General features: G+C 38.1%; 3 protein-coding genes, 2 non-coding genes and 17 pseudogenes across 6 annotated transcripts; 21 read left to right on the top strand and 1 right to left on the bottom strand.

Annotated features, from left to right (window-relative positions):
• The first annotated feature begins 175 nt into the window (after window positions 1-175).
• Window positions 176-294, top strand: LOC148908274 (5S ribosomal RNA; annotated as a pseudogene).
• Window positions 295-1,137: 843 nt separating this feature from the next.
• On the top strand, window positions 1,138-1,256 carry LOC148908275 (5S ribosomal RNA). The gene has a single exon (XR_016120991.1). It is a non-coding gene; the product is annotated as a 5S ribosomal RNA (ribosomal RNA).
• A 200-nt stretch (window positions 1,257-1,456) lies between these two features.
• On the top strand, window positions 1,457-1,575 carry LOC148908276 (5S ribosomal RNA; annotated as a pseudogene).
• A 201-nt stretch (window positions 1,576-1,776) lies between these two features.
• LOC148908277 (5S ribosomal RNA) lies at window positions 1,777-1,895 on the top strand (annotated as a pseudogene).
• A 199-nt stretch (window positions 1,896-2,094) lies between these two features.
• LOC148908278 (5S ribosomal RNA) lies at window positions 2,095-2,213 on the top strand (annotated as a pseudogene).
• A 519-nt stretch (window positions 2,214-2,732) lies between these two features.
• Window positions 2,733-2,851, top strand: LOC148908279 (5S ribosomal RNA; annotated as a pseudogene).
• Window positions 2,852-3,051: 200 nt separating this feature from the next.
• Window positions 3,052-3,170, top strand: LOC148908280 (5S ribosomal RNA; annotated as a pseudogene).
• A 523-nt stretch (window positions 3,171-3,693) lies between these two features.
• LOC148908281 (5S ribosomal RNA) lies at window positions 3,694-3,812 on the top strand (annotated as a pseudogene).
• A 200-nt stretch (window positions 3,813-4,012) lies between these two features.
• LOC148908282 (5S ribosomal RNA) lies at window positions 4,013-4,131 on the top strand (annotated as a pseudogene).
• A 519-nt stretch (window positions 4,132-4,650) lies between these two features.
• Window positions 4,651-4,769, top strand: LOC148908283 (5S ribosomal RNA; annotated as a pseudogene).
• A 517-nt stretch (window positions 4,770-5,286) lies between these two features.
• On the top strand, window positions 5,287-5,405 carry LOC148908284 (5S ribosomal RNA; annotated as a pseudogene).
• Window positions 5,406-5,603: 198 nt separating this feature from the next.
• Window positions 5,604-5,722, top strand: LOC148908285 (5S ribosomal RNA; annotated as a pseudogene).
• A 199-nt stretch (window positions 5,723-5,921) lies between these two features.
• On the top strand, window positions 5,922-6,040 carry LOC148908286 (5S ribosomal RNA; annotated as a pseudogene).
• Window positions 6,041-6,241: 201 nt separating this feature from the next.
• LOC148908287 (5S ribosomal RNA) lies at window positions 6,242-6,360 on the top strand (annotated as a pseudogene).
• A 199-nt stretch (window positions 6,361-6,559) lies between these two features.
• On the top strand, window positions 6,560-6,678 carry LOC148908288 (5S ribosomal RNA; annotated as a pseudogene).
• A 200-nt stretch (window positions 6,679-6,878) lies between these two features.
• On the top strand, window positions 6,879-6,997 carry LOC148908289 (5S ribosomal RNA). Its single transcript, XR_016121035.1, has one exon. It is a non-coding gene; the product is annotated as a 5S ribosomal RNA (ribosomal RNA).
• Window positions 6,998-7,196: 199 nt separating this feature from the next.
• On the top strand, window positions 7,197-7,315 carry LOC148908290 (5S ribosomal RNA; annotated as a pseudogene).
• A 201-nt stretch (window positions 7,316-7,516) lies between these two features.
• LOC148908291 (5S ribosomal RNA) lies at window positions 7,517-7,635 on the top strand (annotated as a pseudogene).
• A 199-nt stretch (window positions 7,636-7,834) lies between these two features.
• Window positions 7,835-7,953, top strand: LOC148908292 (5S ribosomal RNA; annotated as a pseudogene).
• Window positions 7,954-9,286: 1,333 nt separating this feature from the next.
• LOC148908293 (uncharacterized) lies at window positions 9,287-13,624 on the top strand. Of its 2 annotated transcripts, none has more exons than XM_089034979.1 (6): window positions 9,287-9,389; window positions 10,330-10,772; window positions 11,152-11,419; window positions 11,599-11,831; window positions 12,173-12,480; window positions 12,887-13,624. In XM_089034979.1, the coding sequence occupies exons 2-6, from the start codon at window positions 10,358-10,360 to the stop codon at window positions 13,085-13,087; spliced, it is 1,425 nt and encodes a 474-aa protein (XP_088891105.1). In that variant the 5' UTR covers window positions 9,287-9,389; window positions 10,330-10,357; the 3' UTR covers window positions 13,088-13,624. The 2 variants fall into 2 exon arrangements, with proteins under 2 accessions (XP_088891105.1, XP_088891104.1); XM_089034978.1 differs by lacking the exon at window positions 9,287-9,389 and adding an exon at window positions 9,909-10,216.
• An 81-nt stretch (window positions 13,625-13,705) lies between these two features.
• On the top strand, window positions 13,706-15,354 carry LOC148908294 (uncharacterized). The gene is made up of 2 exons (XM_089034980.1): window positions 13,706-14,088; window positions 14,383-15,354. Exons 1-2 carry the CDS (start codon window positions 13,877-13,879, stop codon window positions 14,798-14,800), a joined length of 630 nt encoding a protein of 209 aa, XP_088891106.1. The 5' UTR covers window positions 13,706-13,876; the 3' UTR covers window positions 14,801-15,354.
• Window positions 15,253-18,456, bottom strand: LOC148908295 (uncharacterized). The gene is made up of 2 exons (XM_089034977.1): window positions 17,983-18,456; window positions 15,253-17,633 (listed from the first exon to the last, which is right to left on the bottom strand). Exons 1-2 carry the CDS (start codon window positions 18,313-18,315, stop codon window positions 15,681-15,683), a joined length of 2,286 nt encoding a protein of 761 aa, XP_088891103.1. The 5' UTR covers window positions 18,316-18,456; the 3' UTR covers window positions 15,253-15,680.
• Window positions 18,457-19,127: the final 671 nt, after the last annotated feature.

Genomic DNA, 19,127 nt, shown 5'->3' on the forward strand with positions numbered 1-19,127 from the left:
TTTTGGATTGCATCATTTCACGTTATTCGTTCAACTTTTAATGTTTACTACTCTGTTCATTACTTTTCTTGTGTTCTTTTTTTTTATTAGAGATATTTTCTTCCGTTGTAGAAAAGTTTCCAGCCGCTGAAATCGTGATGCAGCATCAAGTAGCATAAGTTGTGCAATCTCTTCTGTCTACGGCCATACCACCTAGAAAAAACCGGTTATCGTACGATCACCGAAGTGAAACTCGGTAGGGCCAGCATAGTACTTGGATGGGTGACCAACTGGTAATAACTGGTGCTGTACACTTCTTTTCATTTAATTCCCCTTGACTTTTCAATTACTTCATTTCACTTTATTCGTTCCACTTTTAATTTTTACTACTCTATTCATTGCTGTCCTTGTCTTCTGTTGTTTTTTTTAGTGGTATTTTCATCCGTTCTAGAAAAGTTTGCAGCCGCTGAAATCGTGATGCAGAATACAGTAGCATAAATTGTGCAAATTCTTCTGTTTACGGCCATATCAGAGAGAAAAAACCGGTTCTCGTCCCATCACCGAAGTGAAACTCGGTAGGGCCAGCGTAGTGCATGGATGGGTGAGCACCTGGGAATAACTGGTGGTGTACACTTCTTTTCATTTCATTCCCTTTGACTTTTGGATTGCATCATTTCACGTTATTAGTTCAACTTTTAATTTTTACTATTCTATTCATTGGTTTTCTTATTTTCTTTATCTTTTATTAGTGCTATTTTTTTCCGTTGTAGAAAAGCTTGTAGTCGCTGAAATCCTGAAGCAGCATCAAGTAGCATAAGTTGTGCAATCTCTTCTGTCTACGGCCATACCACCATGAGAAAAAACCGGTTATCGTCCCGATCACCGAAGTGAAACTCGGTAGGGACAGCATAGTACTTGGATGGGTGAGCCAACTGGTAATAACTGGTGCTGTAGCACTTATTTCATTTTATTCCCCTTGACTTTTCAATTACTTCATTTAGCTTTATTCGTTCCACTTTTAATTTTTACTACTCTATTCATTGGTTTTCTTGTTTTCTTTATCTTTTTATTAGTGGTATTTTCATCCGTTCTAGAAAAGTTTGCAGCCGCTGAAATCGTAATGCAGCATCAAGTAGCATAAGTTGTGCAATCTCTTCTGTCTACGGCCATACCATGGAGAAAAAACCGGTTCTCGTCCGATCACCGAAGTGAAACTCGGTAGGGCCAGCGTAGTACTTGGATGGGTGACCAACTGGGAATAACTGGTGCTGTACACTTGTTTTCATTTTATTCCCCTTGACTTTTCAATTACTTCATTTCACTTTATTCGTTCCACTTTTAAATTTTACTACTCTATTCATTGCGGTCCTTTTCTTCTGTTGTTTTTTTTAGTGGTATTTTCATCCGTTCTAGAAAAGTTTGCAGCCGCTGAAATCGTGATGCAGAATAAAGTAGCATAAATTGTGCAAATTCTTCTGTTTACGGCCATATCAGAGAGAAAAAACCGGTTCTCGTCCCATCAACGAAGTAAAACTCGGTAGGGCCAGCGTAGTACATGGATGGGTGACCACCTGGGAATAACTGGTGCTGTAGACTTCTTTTCATTTTATTCCCTTTGACTTTTTGATTGCATCATTTCACGTTATTCGTTCCACTTTTAATGGTTACTACTCTATTCATTGGTTTTCTTGTTTTCTTTATCTTTTTATTAGTGGTATTTTCTTCCGTTCTAGAAAAGTTTGCAGCCGCTGAAATCGTGATTCAGCATCAAGTAGCATAAGTTGTGCAATCTCTTGTGTCTACGGCCACACCATGGAGAAAAAACCGGTTCTCGTCCGAACACCGAAGGGAAACTCGGTAGGGCCAGCGTAGTACTTGGATGGGTGAGCACCTGGGAATAACTGGTGTTGTAGACTTCATTTCATTTTATTACCCTTGACTTTTGGATTGCATCATTTCACGTTATTCGTTCAACTTTTAATGTTTACTACTCTGTTCATTACTTTTCTTGTGTTCTTTTTTTTTATTAGAGATATTTTCTTCCGTTGTAGAAAAGTTTGCAGCCGCTGAAATCGTGATGCAGCATCAAGTAGCATAAGTTGTGCAATCTCTTCTGTCTACGGCCATACCACCTAGAAAAAACCGGTTATCGTACGATCACCGAAGTGAAACTCGGTAGGGCCAGCATAGTACTTGGATGGGTGACCAACTGGTAATAACTGGTGCTGTACACTTCTTTTCATTTAATTCCCCTTGACTTTTCAATTACTTCATTACACTTTATTCGTTCCACTTTTAATTTTTACTACTCTATTCATTGCTGTCCTTGTCTTCTGTTTTTTTTTTTAGTGGTATTTTCTTCCGTTCTAGAAAAGTTTGCAGCCGCTGAAATCGTGATGCAGAATAAAGTAGCATAAATTGTGCAAATTCTTCTGTTTACGGCCATATCAGAGAGAAAAAACCGGTTCTCGTCCCATCAACGAAGTGAAACTCGGTAGGGCCAGCGTAGTGCATGGATGGGTGAGCACCTGGGAATAACTGGTGCTGTACACTTCTTTTCATTTTATTCCCTTTGACTTTTGGATTGCATCATTTCACGTTATTAGTTCAACTTTTAATTTTTACTATTCTATTCATTGGTTTTCTTGTTTTCTTTATCTTTTTTTAGTGCTATTTTTTTCCGTTGTAGAAAAGCTTGCAGTCGCTGAAATCCTGAAGCAGCATCAAGTAGCATAAGTTGTGCAATTTCTTCTGTCTACGGCCACCCCATGGAGAAAAAACCGGTTCTCGTCCCATCACCGAAGTGAAACTCGGTAGGGCCAGCGTAGTACTTGGATGGGTGAGCACCTGGGAATAACTGGTGTTGTAGACTTCATTTCATTTTATTCCCCTTGACTTTTGGATTGCATCATTTCACGTTATTCGTTCCACTTTTAATGTTTACTACTCTGTTCATTCACTTTCCTTGTGTTCTTTTTTTTTCTTAGAGATATTTTCTTCCGTCTTAGAAAAGTTTGGAGCCGCTGAAATCGTAATGCAGCATCAAGTAGCATAAGTTGTGCAATCTCTTCTGTCTACGGCCATACCACCTAGAAAAAACCGGTTATCGTCCGATCACCGAAGTGAAACTCGGTAGGGACAGCATAGTACTTGGATGGGTGACCAACTGGTAATAACTGGTGCTGTACACTTCTTTTCATTTTATTCCCCTTGACTTTTCAATTACTTCATTTCACTTTATTCGTTCCACTTTTAATTTTTACTACTCTATTCATTGCTGTCCTTGTCTTCTGTTGTTTTTTTTAGTGGTATTTTCATCCGTTCTAGAAAAGTTTGCAGCCGCTGAAATCGTGATGCGGAATAAAGTAGCATAAATTGTGCAAATTCTTCTATTCTACGGCCATATCATGAGAGAAAAAACCGGTTCTCGTCCCATCAACGAAGTGAAACTCGGTAGGGCCAGCGTAGTACATTGGATGGGTGACTACCTGGGAATAACTGGTGCTGTAGACTTCTTTTCATTTTATTCCCTTTGACTTTTGGATTGCATCATTTCACGTTATTCGTTCAACTTTTAATGTTTACTACTCTATTCATTGGTTTTCTTGTTTTCTTTATCTTTTTATTAGTGGTATTTTCTTCCGTTCTTGAAAAGTTTGCAGCCGCTGAAATCGTGATGCAGCATCAAGTAGCATAAGTTGTGCAATCTCTTGTGTCTACGGCCATACCATGGAGAAAAAACCGGTTCTCGTCCGATCACCGAAGTGAAACTCGGTAGGGCCAGCGTAGTACTTGGATGGGTGAGCACCTGGGAATAACTGGTGTTGTAGACTTCATTTCATTTTATTCCCATTGACTTTTGGATTGCATCATTTCACGTTATTCGTTCCACTTTTAATGTTTACTACTTCTGTTCATTACTTTTCTTGTGTTCTTTTTTTTTATTAGAGATATTTTCTTCCGTTGTAGAAAAGTTTGCAGCCGCTGAAATCGTGATGCAGCATCAAGTAGCATAAGTTGTGCAATCTCTTCTGTCTACGGCCATACTACCTAGAAAAAACCGGTTATCGTACGATCACCGAAGTGAAACTCGGTAGGGCCAGCGTAGTACTTGGATGGGTGACCAACTGGTAATAACTGGTGCTGTACACTTCTTTTCATTTTATTCCCCTTGACTTTTCAATTACTTCATTTCACTTTATTCGTTCCACTTTTAATTTTACTACTCTATTCATTGCTTTCCTTGTCTTCTGTTGTTTTTTTTAGTGGTATTTTCATTCCGTTCTAGAAAAGTTTGCAGCCGCTGAAATCGTGATGCAGCATAAAGTAGCATAAGTTGTGCAATTCTTCTATGTCTACGGCCATATCAGAGAGAAAAAACCGGTTCTCGTCCGATCAACGAAGTGAAACTCGGTAGGGACAGCGTAGTACATGGATGGGTGACTACCTGGGAATAACTGGTGCTTGTAGACTTCATTTCATTTTATTCCCATTGACTTTTGGATTGCATCATTTCACGTTATTCGTTCCACTTTTAATGTTTACTATTCTGTTCATTACTTTTCTTGTGTTCTTTTTTTTATTAGAGATATTTTCTTCCGTTGTAGAAAAGTTTGCAGCCGCTGAAATCGTGATGCAGCATCAAGTAGCATAAGTTGGGCAATCTCTTCTGTCTACGGCCATACTACCTAGAAAAAACCGGTTGTCGTACGATCACCGAAGTGAAACTCGGTAGGGCCAGCATAGCACTTGGATGGGTGACCAACTGGTAATAACTGGTGCTGTACACTTCTTTTCATTTAATTCCCCTTGACTTTTCAATTACTTCATTTCACTTTATTCGTTCCACTTTTAATTTTTACTACTCTATTCATTGCTGTCCTTGTCTTCTGTTGTTTTTTTAGTGGTATTTTCTTCCGTTCTAGAAAAGTTTGCAGCCGCTGAAATCGTGATGCAGAATAAAGTAGCATAAATTGTGCAAATTCTTCTGTTTACGGCCATATCAGAGAGAAAAAACCGGTTCTCGTCCCATCAACGAAGTGAAACTCGGTAGGGCCAGCGTAGTACATGGATGGGTGAGCACCTGGGAATAACTGGTGCTGTACACTTCTTTTCATTTTATTCCCTTTGACTTTTGGATTGCATCATTTCACGTTATTCGTTCAACTTTTAATTTTTACTATTCTATTCATTGGTTTTCTTGTTTTCTTTTTCTTTTTTTAGTGCTATTTTTTTCCGTTGTAGAAAAGCTTGTAGTCGCTGAAATCTGAAGCAGCATCAAGTAGCATAAGTTGTGCAATCTCTTGTGTCTACGGCCACACCATGGAGAAAAAACCGGTTCTCGTCCGATCACCGAAGTGAAACTCGGTAGGGCCAGCGTAGTACTTGGATGGGTGAGCACCTGGGAATAACTGGTGTTGTAGACTTCATTTCATTTTATTCCCCTTGACTTTTGGATTGCATCATTTCACGTTATTCGTTCCACTTTTAATGTTTACTATTCTGTTCATTACTTTTCTTGTGTTCTTTTTTTTATTAGAGATATTTTCTTCCGTTGTAGAAAAGTTTGCAGCCGCTGAAATCGTGATGCAGCATCAAGTAGCATAAGTTGGGCAATCTCTTCTGTCTACGGCCATACTACCTAGAAAAAACCGGTTGTCGTACGATCACCGAAGTGAAACTCGGTAGGGCCAGCATAGCACTTGGATGGGTGACCAACTGGTAATAACTGGTGCTGTACACTTCTTTTCATTTAATTCCCCTTGACTTTTCAATTACTTCATTTCACTTTATTCGTTCCACTTTTAATTTTTACTACTCTATTCATTGCTGTCCTTGTCTTCTGTTGTTTTTTTAGTGGTATTTTCATCCGTTCTAGAAAAGTTTGCAGCCGCTGAAATCGTGATGCAGAATACAGTAGCATAAATTGTGCAAATTCTTCTGTTTACGGCCATATCAGAGAGAAAAAACCGGTTCTCGTCCCATCAACGAAGTGAAACTCGGTAGGGCCAGCGTAGTACATGGATGGGTGACTACCTGGGAATAACTGGTGCTGTAGACTTCTTTTCATTTTATTCCCTTTGACTTTTGGATTGCATCATTTCACGTTATTAGTTCAACTTTTAATGGTTACTACTCTATTCATTGGTTTTCTTGTTTTCTTTATCTTTTTATTAGTGGTATTTTCTTCCGTTCTTGAAAAGTTTGCAGCCGCTGAAATCGTGATGCAGCATCAAGTAGCATAAGTTGTGCAATCTCTTGTGTCTACGGCCATACCATGGAGAAAAAACCGGTTCTCGTCCGATCACCGAAGTGAAACTCGGTAGGGCCAGCGTAGTACTTGGATGGGTGAGCACCTGGGAATACCTGCTGTTGTAGACTTCATTTCATTTTATTCCCATTGACTTTTGGATTGCATCATTTCACGTTATTCGTTCCACTTTTAATGTTTACTATTCTGTTCATTACTTTTCTTGTGTTCTTTTTTTTTATTAGAGATATTTTCTTCCGTTGTAGAAAACTTTGCAGCCGCTGAAATCGTGATGGAGCATCAAGTAGCATAAGTTGGGCAATCTCTTCTGTCTACGGCCATACTACCTAGAAAAAACCGGTTATCGTACGATCACCGAAGTGAAACTCGGTAGGGCCAGCGTAGTACTTGGATGGGTGACCAACTGGTAATAACTGGTGCTGTACACTTCTTTTCATTTTATTCCCCTTGACTTTTCAATTACTTCATTTCACTTTATTCGTTCCACTTTTAATTTTTACTACTCTATTCATTGCTGTCCTTGTCTTCTGTTGTTTTTTTTAGTGGTATTTTCATCCGTTCTAGAAAAGTTTGCAGCCGCTGAAATCGTGATGCAGCATCAAGTAGCATAAGTTGTGCAATCTCTTCTGTCTACGGCCATACCACCGAGAAAAAACCGGTTCTCGTCCGATCACCGAAGTGAAACTCGGTAGGGCCAGCGTAGTACTTGGATGGGTGAGCACCTGGGAATAACTGGTGCTGTAGACTTCATTTCATTTTATTCCCCTTGACTTTTGGATTGCATCATTTCACGTTATTCGTTCCACTTTTAATGTTTACTATTCTGTTCATTACTTTTCTTGTGTTCTTTTTTGTTATTAGAGATATTTTCTTCCGTTGTAGAAAAGTTTGCAGCCGCTGAAATCGTGATGCAGCATCAAGTAGCATAAGTTGTGCAATCTCTTCTGTCTACGGCCATACTACCTAGGAAAAACCGGTTATCGTACGATCACCGAAGTGAAACTCGGTAGGGCCAGCATAGTACTTGGATGGGTGACCAACTGGTAATAACTGGTGCTGTACACTTCTTTTCATTTTATTCCCCTTGACTTTTCAATTACTTCATTTCACTTTATTCGTTCCACTTTTAATTTTTACTACTCTATTCATCGCTGTTCTTGTTTTCTGTGTTTTTTTTTATTGGTATTTTCATCCGTTCTAGAAAAGTTTGCAGTCACTTGAAATCGTGATGCAGCATAAAGTAGCTTAAGTTGTGCAAATTCTTCTGTTTACGGCCATACCACAGAGAAAAAACCGGTTCTCGTCCCATCAACGAAGTGAAACTCGGTAGGGCCAGCGTAGTACATGGATGGGTGACGACCTGGGAATAACTGGTGCTGTAGACTTCTTTTCATTTCATTCTCTTTGACTTTTGGATTGCATCATTTCACGTTATTCGTTCAACTTTTAATGTTTACTACTCTGTTCATTACTTTTCTTGTGTTCTTTTTTTTTATTAGAGATATTTTCTTCCGTTGTAGAAAAGTTTGCAGCCGCTGAAATCGTGATGCAGCATCAAGTAGCATAAGTTGTGCAATCTCTTCTTTCTACGGCCATACCATGGAGAAAAAACCGGTTCTCGTCCGATCACCGAAGTGAAACTCGGTAGGGCCAGCGTAGTACTTGGATTGGTGACCACCTAGGAATAACTGGTGCTGTAGACTTCTTTTCATTTAATTCCCTTTGACTTTTCAATTGCTTCATTTCACTTTATTCGTTCAACTTTTAATTTTTACTACTGTATTCATTGCTGTTCTTTTTTTCTGTTTGTTTTTTTAGTGGTATTTTCATCCGTTCTAGAAAAGTTTGCAGGCGATGAAATCGTGATGTAGCATCAATTAGCTTAAGTTGTGCAATGTCTTCTGTCTACGGCCATACCACCGAGAAAAAACCGGTTCTCGTTCGATCACCGAAGTGACCAATGGAAATAGAGAGCCTTCGGTCGCAGTCTAATCATTGATAGAGTGAGTATTAATGAGTATGAGGATTATATTTACATTTACATTTTCACTTAACAAATTACAAGCACGGCCTCTCTTCGAGTCTTAAGTGATCGGGTACAAATATTATACAAATATTATTAAAATACAAATACAGTTAAAAGGACGTTATCTAAATTCCGCGGGATTTTAAAGCATTCAGTGGTGTTGTTAAAAACCTGATACTGTTTTTCATTCAATCGTTTTCCATATGATATCATATGTACGAACATTTGTTGGGGACGTACTAGTATAGGAATGAGTTGAAAGCAAATCCAAACCGAAAAATGATTGATGTAATATACCTTTATTCGTGGTGTGACAATGCTTTCCTAATTCAGCGTGACGAACCTCCAGGGGATTCATTTTCTTTTGTTTTTACTCTTCGAAAAATTCATGAGTATCCCAAAGGATGCGAAAGGAATAACGATGATATCCCGACGAATTTCAAAATAATAGCTCTTCATTCCCCTAGAGGTTTGCCACACTGAATTGGGAAAACATTGTCACACCACGAATAAGGTCTATTACGTATTCGTGCACGATATCCATAACTGACCGTGCACGATGCCCAAGCTGATCGTTTACCGCATTACGAATGAAACTCATCTGATCGTGTTGGGTGCGAGATCGTACACGATTTCCCGAGATAGAAACATTGATTCAATGTGTTGTATCATAGCCTGCGAAGAAAATTCCGAAGAAAATTCCGAAGAAAATTCCGGATGTGACGCAGTATAGTTGTATCACACTCAGAACTTTAAAAATTTAGCGGGTAATTTAGCAAGAATTTATTTTGTTTAAATGATTTACTTTCTCATGAAAATAAAATAAAAGTGTCTTATAATCGTTGTAGTGCGTTTGGAAAAAGATATTTTTGAGTTGGTTGTGGGAAATATTTTATTTTTGCTTCGAAAAATGTTACAAAATCACTCTGATCCATGAATGAATCCCCTCCCCTCCCCCGTGGCGTTGGTTTGTGTTGACATGTAAACGAGGCAGTCACGTGGTATCAGAGGAGCAGTCGACGAGAAAAGTTGTTGTGTGAATATCTTCTGACTAAAAATCCTTCTTTTCTTCCTCAAATATGGATCTTTACGGGCTCATACTGCATCCTCAAGGTAAATTACCTATCATATTAGCCATTATTGTTTAATTGATTTATCTAAAGCGATATTTTAGAGTTGAATTGAGCGTAAAGAGTTCGGTTGCTTGTCTCCATGTTTTGGCGGGATTCATTCTCAAAAATTTAGCTTCAAGTTGAACGATTTATTGCTTGAAAAAACTTAAATAACCCAAATAAATGATGCTTTAATGGTTCTTTGGGAATTTAGCAATGTTTTGTGGTAAATTATCTATATTTTGTGCGATTTTGTTGGATTTTACGGCCTCATCAAACAGACTATTGAAGTCAGTTTTCGTTCGGCGTTTGATTTTTGTTTGCGCTTGGAATCTTGAATTAACTTCGAGTCAGACTAAAATACGAAATAAATACAAGTCATTATGAGAATAAGAGATATCAGATTTCTCCAAATCTAAAGATTACTGCAAGTCCCTTGCGATCGTAGGGTGAGAACTCGCCTAAAGTTCGTCTTGGAAGAATAGACAAACTTTTGTCGATCAAAGTTAGAAAGAACTGCTGTATGGCGTTCCATCCATGCCAAAATTCATAGTTGACATTCGATATTGTAGTTTAAGTATTCTTCTTGGTTTGTACGATTGGACATTCAAGGTTAGATATTTTTTACGGAGTTTTCACAATTCTACTTTGTAGTTAAGAGTATGTCGATATTGTAGCTGAAGTATTCTTGTTGGTTTGTACGATTGGACATTCAAGTTAAGAGTATTGAACATTCAACTTATGAATATCCAACCGCAATCCACTTTACATGCCGTCATCGCGGGCTCAAGGTACGAAGACTCCTCAAAATGGCGGGATAAAAACATAGTAAGTTTAGCTAATTTTCGTATCCTTTTTTCATAAGAGAAAAGTGTTAAAAATTCAAAAAATATACTCAACTCGATTATTCATATATTTTTCCTTTGTTTTATATGTTGTAGTCACCCAAGCAGGAGATTCTGTGTAATCATGAACGACATATCCTATTTGCTACAGTCTATTCATGACATTATCAGTGGTTTAAACAGATTAACAGATGACTCGAATAATCAAATGGACTTTGAGTTGGTAGTTAGTAAATTTGATTATCTTCAGAGAATTGTGGTGAACCTCGATATCGATGATTTTGTAACAGAGACAATTAGGAGAGCGTATAGTTTGTTAATAGAAAGCAAAAATACCAAGAAATCCTCTGCAGGCCCAGGTTACAGCGCAGGAATTCAACGAGATGGAAGCCGTGGAAGACCATCATACGTCATAAGTAAGGACGTACTATCTTATTTCATTGACCAAAGTTTTAAACTGGAAGAAATTAGCACTATACTTGGAGTAAGTGTCAGAACTGTGAATAGAAGAATGTCATCATATGGACTCAGTGTATCAGGTAATTAAGACTTGTATCACAAGAAATATTTCAGAAAGAGTAATTTATCATTGATGAGTTGCGGGGGATTTCCTTTGTTGATGTCTAGTTTATATCACTCCCAAATTCTCCATGCCATTACAATTTCACTTCTTATTCATTTCCTGCCTTCCCTTTCCACCCCAGAATTTCCATTTCTTTCTGTACATGTTAGTAACATGTGTCAGCAAAAGTGACTGTCATTTTTTGACACCCCACCCCTCAATCTGTTAAATATGCGTAATGAATATCTGTGAGAAGTTTGATGATTTAATGCAAAAGTGCACAGTGCAAGTTTTGTAAGTTGTTGTCACTGTAAAGATGGTGGCAATCTTTGTCATAAACTACCTTATGTTTATAGGGACATACAGTACCATTGATGATAACCAGCTAGATGAACTTACTATGCAAGCATCTAATGCACATCCTGGCATTGGTATTAGAATGCTAAAAGGCTATTTACAAAGCAAAGGAATCCGTGTCCAACGTGAAAGGGTTAGATTGTCGTTATTACGAATTGATCCCATTGGTATTGTTCAGAGGTGGCAATCAACTGTCAAAAGACGTCGCTATAATGTGAAATATCCGTTATCATTGTGGCACATTGATGGAAACCACAAACTTATAAGGTAACCTTGATTTTATTTTGAATTATTGGATAAGAACAAGTATATTTCACCTGCATGATGCAAATAATACAGCTGGGGTCTTGATAATTTTTGATACTGTGCTCAATTTCATGGATTGTTTTGTCATACATTTTGTAACCAAAAAAGTTTTTCCATGTACTGATGACACTTTTTCATAGGTGGAGAATAGTAGTACATGGTGGAATAGATGGTTATTCCAGAATCCCAGTTTACCTAAAGGCATCTGACAATAACAGAGCAGATACTGTATTAAATGCCTTTCTTGAGGCAACATCCGAGTATGGTCTTCCATCGCGTGTAAGATCTGACAAAGATGGTGAAAATGTAGATGTTGCTTCATATATGTTAAGTCATATTCAGAGAGGACCAGGCAGAGGAAGCATGATTACAGGTATATCATAGAATCAGATCAGTTTTTATTGAATGCCAATTACCTATGTATCTTATTAGAGTCGTTTTCATTGCACCGTGAAACATTAGTCAGACTAATACGTAGTACTTGTTGGTGATAGCTAGTATTAGATCTAGTCTAATGAACCAAAGGCAACCATTATAATAAGGTGAATACATTAACGTGAAAAATACCAAAATGATACTCTTCCGAGTCAGGTCTCCTTGTGTTTAATACAAACTACCACACACTGCCAAAAACTAATTTAGTCTTTTTCGTTTCACGGTGCAATGAAAACGACTCTATTAAACAGTGTGCAATTTTGAATAAATGCTTGATAGGAAAAAGTACCCACAATCAGAGAATTGAGCGACTTTGGAGAGATGTTTTTGCTGGATGTATTTCCCTTTTCTACGAGCTATTTCATGATCTCGAAAGTCAGAATATCCTAGACCCAGACAGTGATGCTCATTTGTGGTGTCTACATTTTGTCTTCTTACCCATCATTAACAAACATCTAACCAATTGGAAGAATGCATGGGTTCATCACCCAATACGTACAGAGAAAAACAAGTCTCCAATGCAACTCTGGATTAGAGGCCTGCAGGAAGCCTGGGGGACACAGTCTGTTGAAGATGAAGTATTTCAGGTATGATGATTACAATCAAACTACCTCCAACATTAACATATTGACAGGGGCAGATTCAGAACTTTTTCAAAGAGGGGGTTGCAATGCAATCAAACAAACCAAAAAAAAAAAAAAAAATTAATAGGGGGTTATTACTATTTTCTAAGACAAGTTATACTGAAAACTCTGTAGAACTAGTTCCCATAGGGTGGTTGCAATAAAACAAAGTAACAACACAGAAAATACTCAAGTAGCATTAAATCATTTATTTTCATTGAAAAATGAAATGGAAAATGTTCTTTAATATTAAGATGACTTTATCTTATAAATATGCTAAGATTAACAAAGGTCAACAAATTTTAAAATTTTAAATTGAAAGCAAAATATGATCTCAGTTGCAAATATTCTTCCACTGTTTTTTATTTAGAATGAAGGTGACAACTTTGGTGTGGACTGGTCTGGGCCTATCCCTGAAGCAGATCCTAGTTTATGTAATGTAGTGGAAGTACCAAACACGACTTGCCCTTTGACTGAAGCCCAGATGAGTTTATTACCATCAACAGAAAACATGAGCTATTTAGAAGGAGTAGAAACATTCCAGCAAATGCTCAACATTTTGAAACTGTAACTTTTGAATATTATGTATGTATAGAATATTATACGAGAGAAGTGTGACACTCCTTCTTGAGCATACCCAACCTAATGTTTTCTGACAATTATTATTACAAGAACTATTGTTGAAGTTTGAAAATGTGGTTGGCTGTTGAGAGCCCAAGTGTAATAATTGGTTCTGAATGTTTCTTGGCGATAATGTGACTGTTTACTATGCTAAGACCCAAATGTTATTTCATTAAGAACCAAATGTTATTACTCTAAGGACCTTTATTACTTCAGAACCAATTATAACACTCGGGCTATCAACATTGGCTCACTAGCATTTCAGTGGCCATCAATCAATTAGCTGAACTGAAATATAAAAAGCTAGTTGGTGAGTAATGCTTCAAGTTTCAAGGATCACCCTTAAACAGTAATGGTTGTAAGATTTATTGCATGACATTATATACTGATTCTGGGATTGGGGGAGAGGGACTCCATTAAAGGGCAACTTACCCCCCAAAATGACCCATTTTTAAGAGAAAGTACATCAAATGAGAAACACAAAAATTCAATTTTTAGAGGGGATAGAGCATCCGTGTTCCTAAAAAAATAATTTCAAAGCATCGCATATATCGCTCTGGTGGCCGCCATCTTGCACTTTTATCGCGGGCTCAGAAAAACAGGTAATGACGTCACAACGTCATAAGAGTTCACGGCGTCAAGTTGTTTACGAGCGTTTGGTTGACTTCTTCCCCTGTTTCTGAGACGTTTTACTCAATATTTTACGAACGAAATACGGCCTGGTCATTCAATTAAAGGCATGTCAGAGTCTAATTCTTTTTCCGAAGACTCGGACAGCTCGAGAGACGATTTTGCTCAAGAATTTTTAGAAACGGACGAGTTTGTTTTACGGCCATATCAGTTCGAACCAGAAATAGAAATCTCCTCAGATGAAGAGTTCAGAGAAGGATCTGACAGTGACATTATTGAAGACGATGAACAAGAGAACAATCGACTAACAAATTCAGATTGGTAAGTTTTACTTCTTTCTTATCACGATAAAACTCAACTACGTATCCATTTTTTACAGTCGTGTTTACCACTTTCTTGCACTGTATATTTATGCATTTTAATCTGCCTCACGACCTTTGCAACCAAAAGCAAAACCAACTGTCACAATTAAACATCGCTTGGTTGTCAATAAGTTATATACTGTAGGACACAGATTCAGGGATATAGTTGTGTCACAATTTGTGTATATACTCTCACTTGGGACAATCATTGATAGTGTTCAAAAATACTAAGGATTGTTTTATTTGTTAATAGGTGTACCTGTGGTAGCTGCCAAATTATGGATACAATAGCTGAATGCATTTGTTGCCAAGAAATCCAAAAAGTAGTTGCAACATGCCAGTCTGTTGTTGAAGATGGAGATGCTGATGAACCACCACCATGCATTACTCAACATCCTGGATTCTTACCTGTTTGTGGCAATAAGTATGTTCTTCGAACCGCATGGGCTCAGTACAAACAGCAATACAGAGATGCTTATGAAGGCCCAGAGCAGAAGCAGTACAGACACATTGCATATAGACAACTAGCAAGATGGTGCTGGGGAGTTCTTGGAAAGGAAGTTCGGGTTGTTCTGCCCTCTTGTGCTGTCATGTGCATCAGAGCACACTTCCCTCCTCCTGGACTAGAGGAGGACTTTCAGTTTGAGGGTTTTCATTATGCAGATGATTAGCTTGATATAATGTTGCATGGAGTGAATATATACATTTTATTTATTCCTTACTTCAGTTACTATACAGAGTGGATTTTTTTCTATCAGGAAAAATTCCTGGAATTGCAATTTTTTGGCATATTTAATTGCAAGATAATTGAAAACAAAAACATAGACTAGAAAAAGCTGAGACCAATATGCATAAGAATCATGTATTCATTTAGGATGCAGTACACGGAAAGGCGTGTTATATAAATTTCTTTTTTATATAAAAAGCTTTTTGTTGGTACAAACATTTTTTGAATGTTTTACATATTTTATTATTAAAAACACACTAAACAAAATACCCAGCTGAATAGTGAACCTAGTGTACAAAGCACTAGTGAACACGATCACTAGCCAACCAAGCAAAATTTGCAGTTATACGAGTCCTGGCAGCAAAAAAGTTAAATATGCTGAAGCAAATGTCACCATTCAATTGGATATTTTTCTTTAATATATTCATACTGGGGGAGACTCCCATATATAAGGTAGTGTAGATAGGTAAAGAAAAGACCTTTTTTACAGTCAATGCTTACCTAAATGGAAATAATATTTTAATAAAATTTTCATTTGAACATCTAAAAGGTACTGCATACTTATCTGCCCGTTTCATCAGGTCCCCTTGTCATTTTTAAAAATTACATATTTTGTATATAGCATTTATACTTGGGTCTGTCGTGTACCTTTCCATATCTGGGAGCTTTTTTCATTAAGGGATATCTTTTACCAGTATTTTACACGACTGTCCAAAGATAGCCTGCAAAGCAGAGGGGGATTGGGACTTGAGGGAGGGGAAGAAGGACCAAACAGTGGAGGGTCATATGACCTGCAGGTACACAAAGGCTAATTCTAATTTAGATTATCTTGAAAACCTGGACCGGTGTTTCTGAATCAATTCCTGTTTATCCGGTGCAGGCAAACTTGCAATGTTTGCTGGTAGGTCTACTTCTTCAATTTCCTGGAGGTCAACTTCTGAGCCATCACACAATCCCAGCACTTTCTTTTGAAGCTCAGGAAGGAAAGAATAACTTTTCTTTTCCAACACAGGCTTAACTACCCAACGCTTGTGCATTTTTGGGAAACATGGGCGGTATCTTGCCTCTCCCATCCTCGTCCCCGGCTTTTGAATCACAGCTTGGTTCCTTCCTGTGTTGTGGTTGTTGTCAATGGCTGCCAGTTGTGTTCTAGCAACCATACCCTTGTAGGAGAAGTGCTCTCTCTTTGGGCAGTACTTCAGGATCATGGAGTGGTATACTTCAAGCCCACCTGTGTGACAGAAGTCAGTGAGCTTTGCCAAGTCCTTCAGCAGTTTTGGTTGAAGGACCACTTCTTCAAGGGCTACATGAGCTGCAGATCCTGGTTTTAGCCAGCACTTTTTACGAGCTTCTCTCCGGGTTAGTCGAGGATGGTCACATTTTTTGAAGATCTCTGCATCTCTCCAAGAATGCTTGTTTGTCACATGATGCAAGATAGAGATCCACTTCTCTCTCAACAGCTGCACACTACCATTGCATGTTGCTGCACACCACCACAGATGGTTTGAGACCGACTGGATCCAATGTGAAAGGTCAGCACTTTTTTTCAACTTGGCCTTCTTGTTGAGTTTCTTCACAACAGATTTTGACAAATGCCATACGTCATATTGGTGTTTGATGTGGCTGTAATCTTTTTCCATGGTGCTAGTGATTGAGGTATGTCTGTCAGTAGTTATCCTCTTGATGTTAATATCGTCCTCATCCTCAAGACTACCAAGACTCCTAATGAAACCTTCTTTCTCCATAGCATTTGAAGATGTTGTTTCTGTGACCTGAACCACAGAGAAGGAAACTATCTTCCCTGAGTCATTGTCCATAAATGTGTATGTACCATACTTGGCATTATGGCCAGGGCTGTCACACCGTCCATCCCCATTCAAGTATACAAGAGGCTTACTTGACAGTTCTTGTAAAACGGCTCTTCTTTCTCTTTCCCAGGTATCATTTATTACAGGAAATAGATACCTATTCTGATTTTGGTAAAAAACTTTTTCACTGATAAATCGTAACCCAAGACATGAGGCAAAGTTTTGGATTCTTGTAAAAGTGTTACCAGTGAACAAAATAGATGAGCAGATTAGAAGGTTTCCTACCGGTGCACGATTGATGAGAGGCTGGGAATTCCACAAGCAGTTGTGACCTTTCATACATATGGTTTTAACCGTTACCATGCTTCCTGTGCAGGTAATGTTGGTGTCAGTTACGATGGAACCACAGTTGATACAAAACCTGAACAGTTCACCTAGGCATGCTGCAAATACCAAATACTTTGGCTCTTTGATGTAGGTGTCAAAGTGATACTCAGGTTCAGACTCTTTGTCTGTTGAAGAATTTGTTTCTTGTGATGAGATAATGTATTCATCCTCTTCATCACTTGAAAAAAGATTCACTTCTTCATCTGACAAAGGAAAAGACCCACAGGACTTTGCAGATTTCTGTGGTGATACATCATTCTTGCAAGACTTTTGTGGTGACACACTCATGGGTACAGAGGGAGCAGTATAGCTGTATGGATGGTCATGCAGGATACTGTTCAATTGCTCAAATGTTGAATTTCCTTCTACTTGAATGCAGGCATCAGAAGTCTCAACACTAACATCCACATTTTCTGTTTGGGTTGAGGTGCTTTTTCGTATTGAAAGCTTTTCATCCAGACAGCACTGGACTCCAAAGTCCCTTTTGTTGGAAGGTGTTTCATCGAAGGAAACCTCCATATCAGATTCTTCAACCCTTTCATCAAGTGCATGTGTAGTTGGAGTCAGTAGGTTATCCAATGTCTTATGGGGAAAAAGAAGTAAACATAATCATTTATAGAACAAATACAAATAACAATGAATGGCAGTTACTGGGGTTCTCACTGATTCCGATAGTTGAGACGACACTCAAGCTTTAATTGTTTATAGGACTTTCATTGACTCCATATGAAAGAGCGTATAACTTATTCATCCGCAATTCATCATAACTAAACCCGCAGCGGTAAACTTAGTATTAAGAATTTAATGCATTGGTTTGGTCTGAGCACAGTCACAGACCAGTCACGAAATAGCTCTAATATATATATAAGACTTACATATTACACTGACAATCTAGCAGTGCACGTGCGAACACAAACTACAAATCACCTACCTCTTTTTGTCGTTGTCGTCTTATACGGTTTTCTGTCGTAGCTCTTCTTTTACTAGGGATGGTTGAAAAGTTAAAAATACTTGGAATTGCATCAGCCTTTAACCTCCTTTTTCTTTTTTCGCCTGTTAGTTGCTCCATAAGGTCGGATTCGAAGCAACCATCCTCGAAGTGCTCGCTACATGCATAGCAATTCTTCAATGGCGGCAGATTTGCTCGTCTTAGACGAGAAATCCAAGCTTTCTGAATTTGTAAATCTTTAGGAATCTTGTGATAGCTAACATCTTTTGTTTTTGTCGAATAGTTAGTGCATTCAGGCACGCAACAATTAACCATTTTGTCGAAAAAGCCACTTCAAACTCTCATGCTTACAGAAAAACTCTACATATCCAAACACACGTTGACGTTGTGACGTCACACCTGAATGCGGTAATTTATCGCGGGCTCAAAGATGGCGGCCACCAGAACGATATATGCGATGTTTTGAAATTATTTTTTTAGGAACACGGATGCTCTATCCCCTCTAAAAATTAAATTTTTGTGTTTCTCAATTGATGTACTTTCTCTTAAAAATGGGTCATTTTGGGGGGTAAGTTGCCCTTTAAAACAATGAGAGGGGAGCTCAGCAGATGGTTTTGAAAATGACCCTAAAAGGTACATATAAATTAACTGAGACACTTAAATGGTACAACCACATTAAATCAATTATAAAAAATATGTTAGGATATTATTTTCGCCCCTAAAAGGTCTGCCAAGCACCCCATCCATTTGTTATGGGAGTCCCTACCCCCTGGTACTAATTCAACGTTTTGTTTAAAAAAGTATGTCCAAAAGTGAAACACTACCAGATTTTTCTCAACGCTTCATTGGCTACATAACAACTGTAACTACAACTCTAGATTTTGTTTAAAAAATTTTATGAGATGTGCACTTCATCCTAGTGGAATGCAAATCCCGCAGCACCATATTTAAGTGCTACATCCATATTTTTTTGGAATTCCAAATATTCCTTGTGCTTTATTGGTAAAATGATAGACCTGAAACAGGTCTCTGATAATGGCAAGTTATTCTCTCCATTGTCGAACTTAATTAGAAGCTTGCCACTGCTTAACTTGAAGGCAGTTTCTCCAGTCCAAAAGCTCATCAGG

This window comes from Actinia tenebrosa, unplaced genomic scaffold, assembly GCF_029948245.1.
Source record: "Actinia tenebrosa isolate PJP-AT-01 unplaced genomic scaffold, QUT_ActTen_1.0 PGA_scaffold3__52_contigs__length_22856419, whole genome shotgun sequence".
Lineage (NCBI taxonomy): Eukaryota > Metazoa > Cnidaria > Anthozoa > Actiniaria > Actiniidae > Actinia > Actinia tenebrosa.

Bases quoted from the DNA above. Each gene is read 5' to 3' on its own strand.
- LOC148908293 (XM_089034978.1), top strand. From the start codon at position 10,158: ATGCCGTCATCGCGGGCTCAAGGTACGAAGACTCCTCAAAATGGCGGG. The intron at 11,420-11,598 runs GTAACCTTGATT...ACTTTTTCATAG, and splicing joins GGAAACCACAAACTTATAAG to GTGGAGAATAGTAGTACATG. The intron at 12,481-12,886 runs GTATGATGATTA...TTTTTTATTTAG, and splicing joins TTGAAGATGAAGTATTTCAG to AATGAAGGTGACAACTTTGG.
- LOC148908294 (XM_089034980.1), top strand. From the start codon at position 13,877: ATGTCAGAGTCTAATTCTTTTTCCGAAGACTCGGACAGCTCGAGAGAC. The intron at 14,089-14,382 runs GTAAGTTTTACT...ATTTGTTAATAG, and splicing joins CGACTAACAAATTCAGATTG to GTGTACCTGTGGTAGCTGCC.
- LOC148908295 (XM_089034977.1), bottom strand. From the start codon at position 18,315: ATGGTTAATTGTTGCGTGCCTGAATGCACTAACTATTCGACAAAAACA. The intron at 17,634-17,982 runs GTAGGTGATTTG...TTTCCCCATAAG, and splicing joins GACGACAACGACAAAAAGAG to ACATTGGATAACCTACTGAC.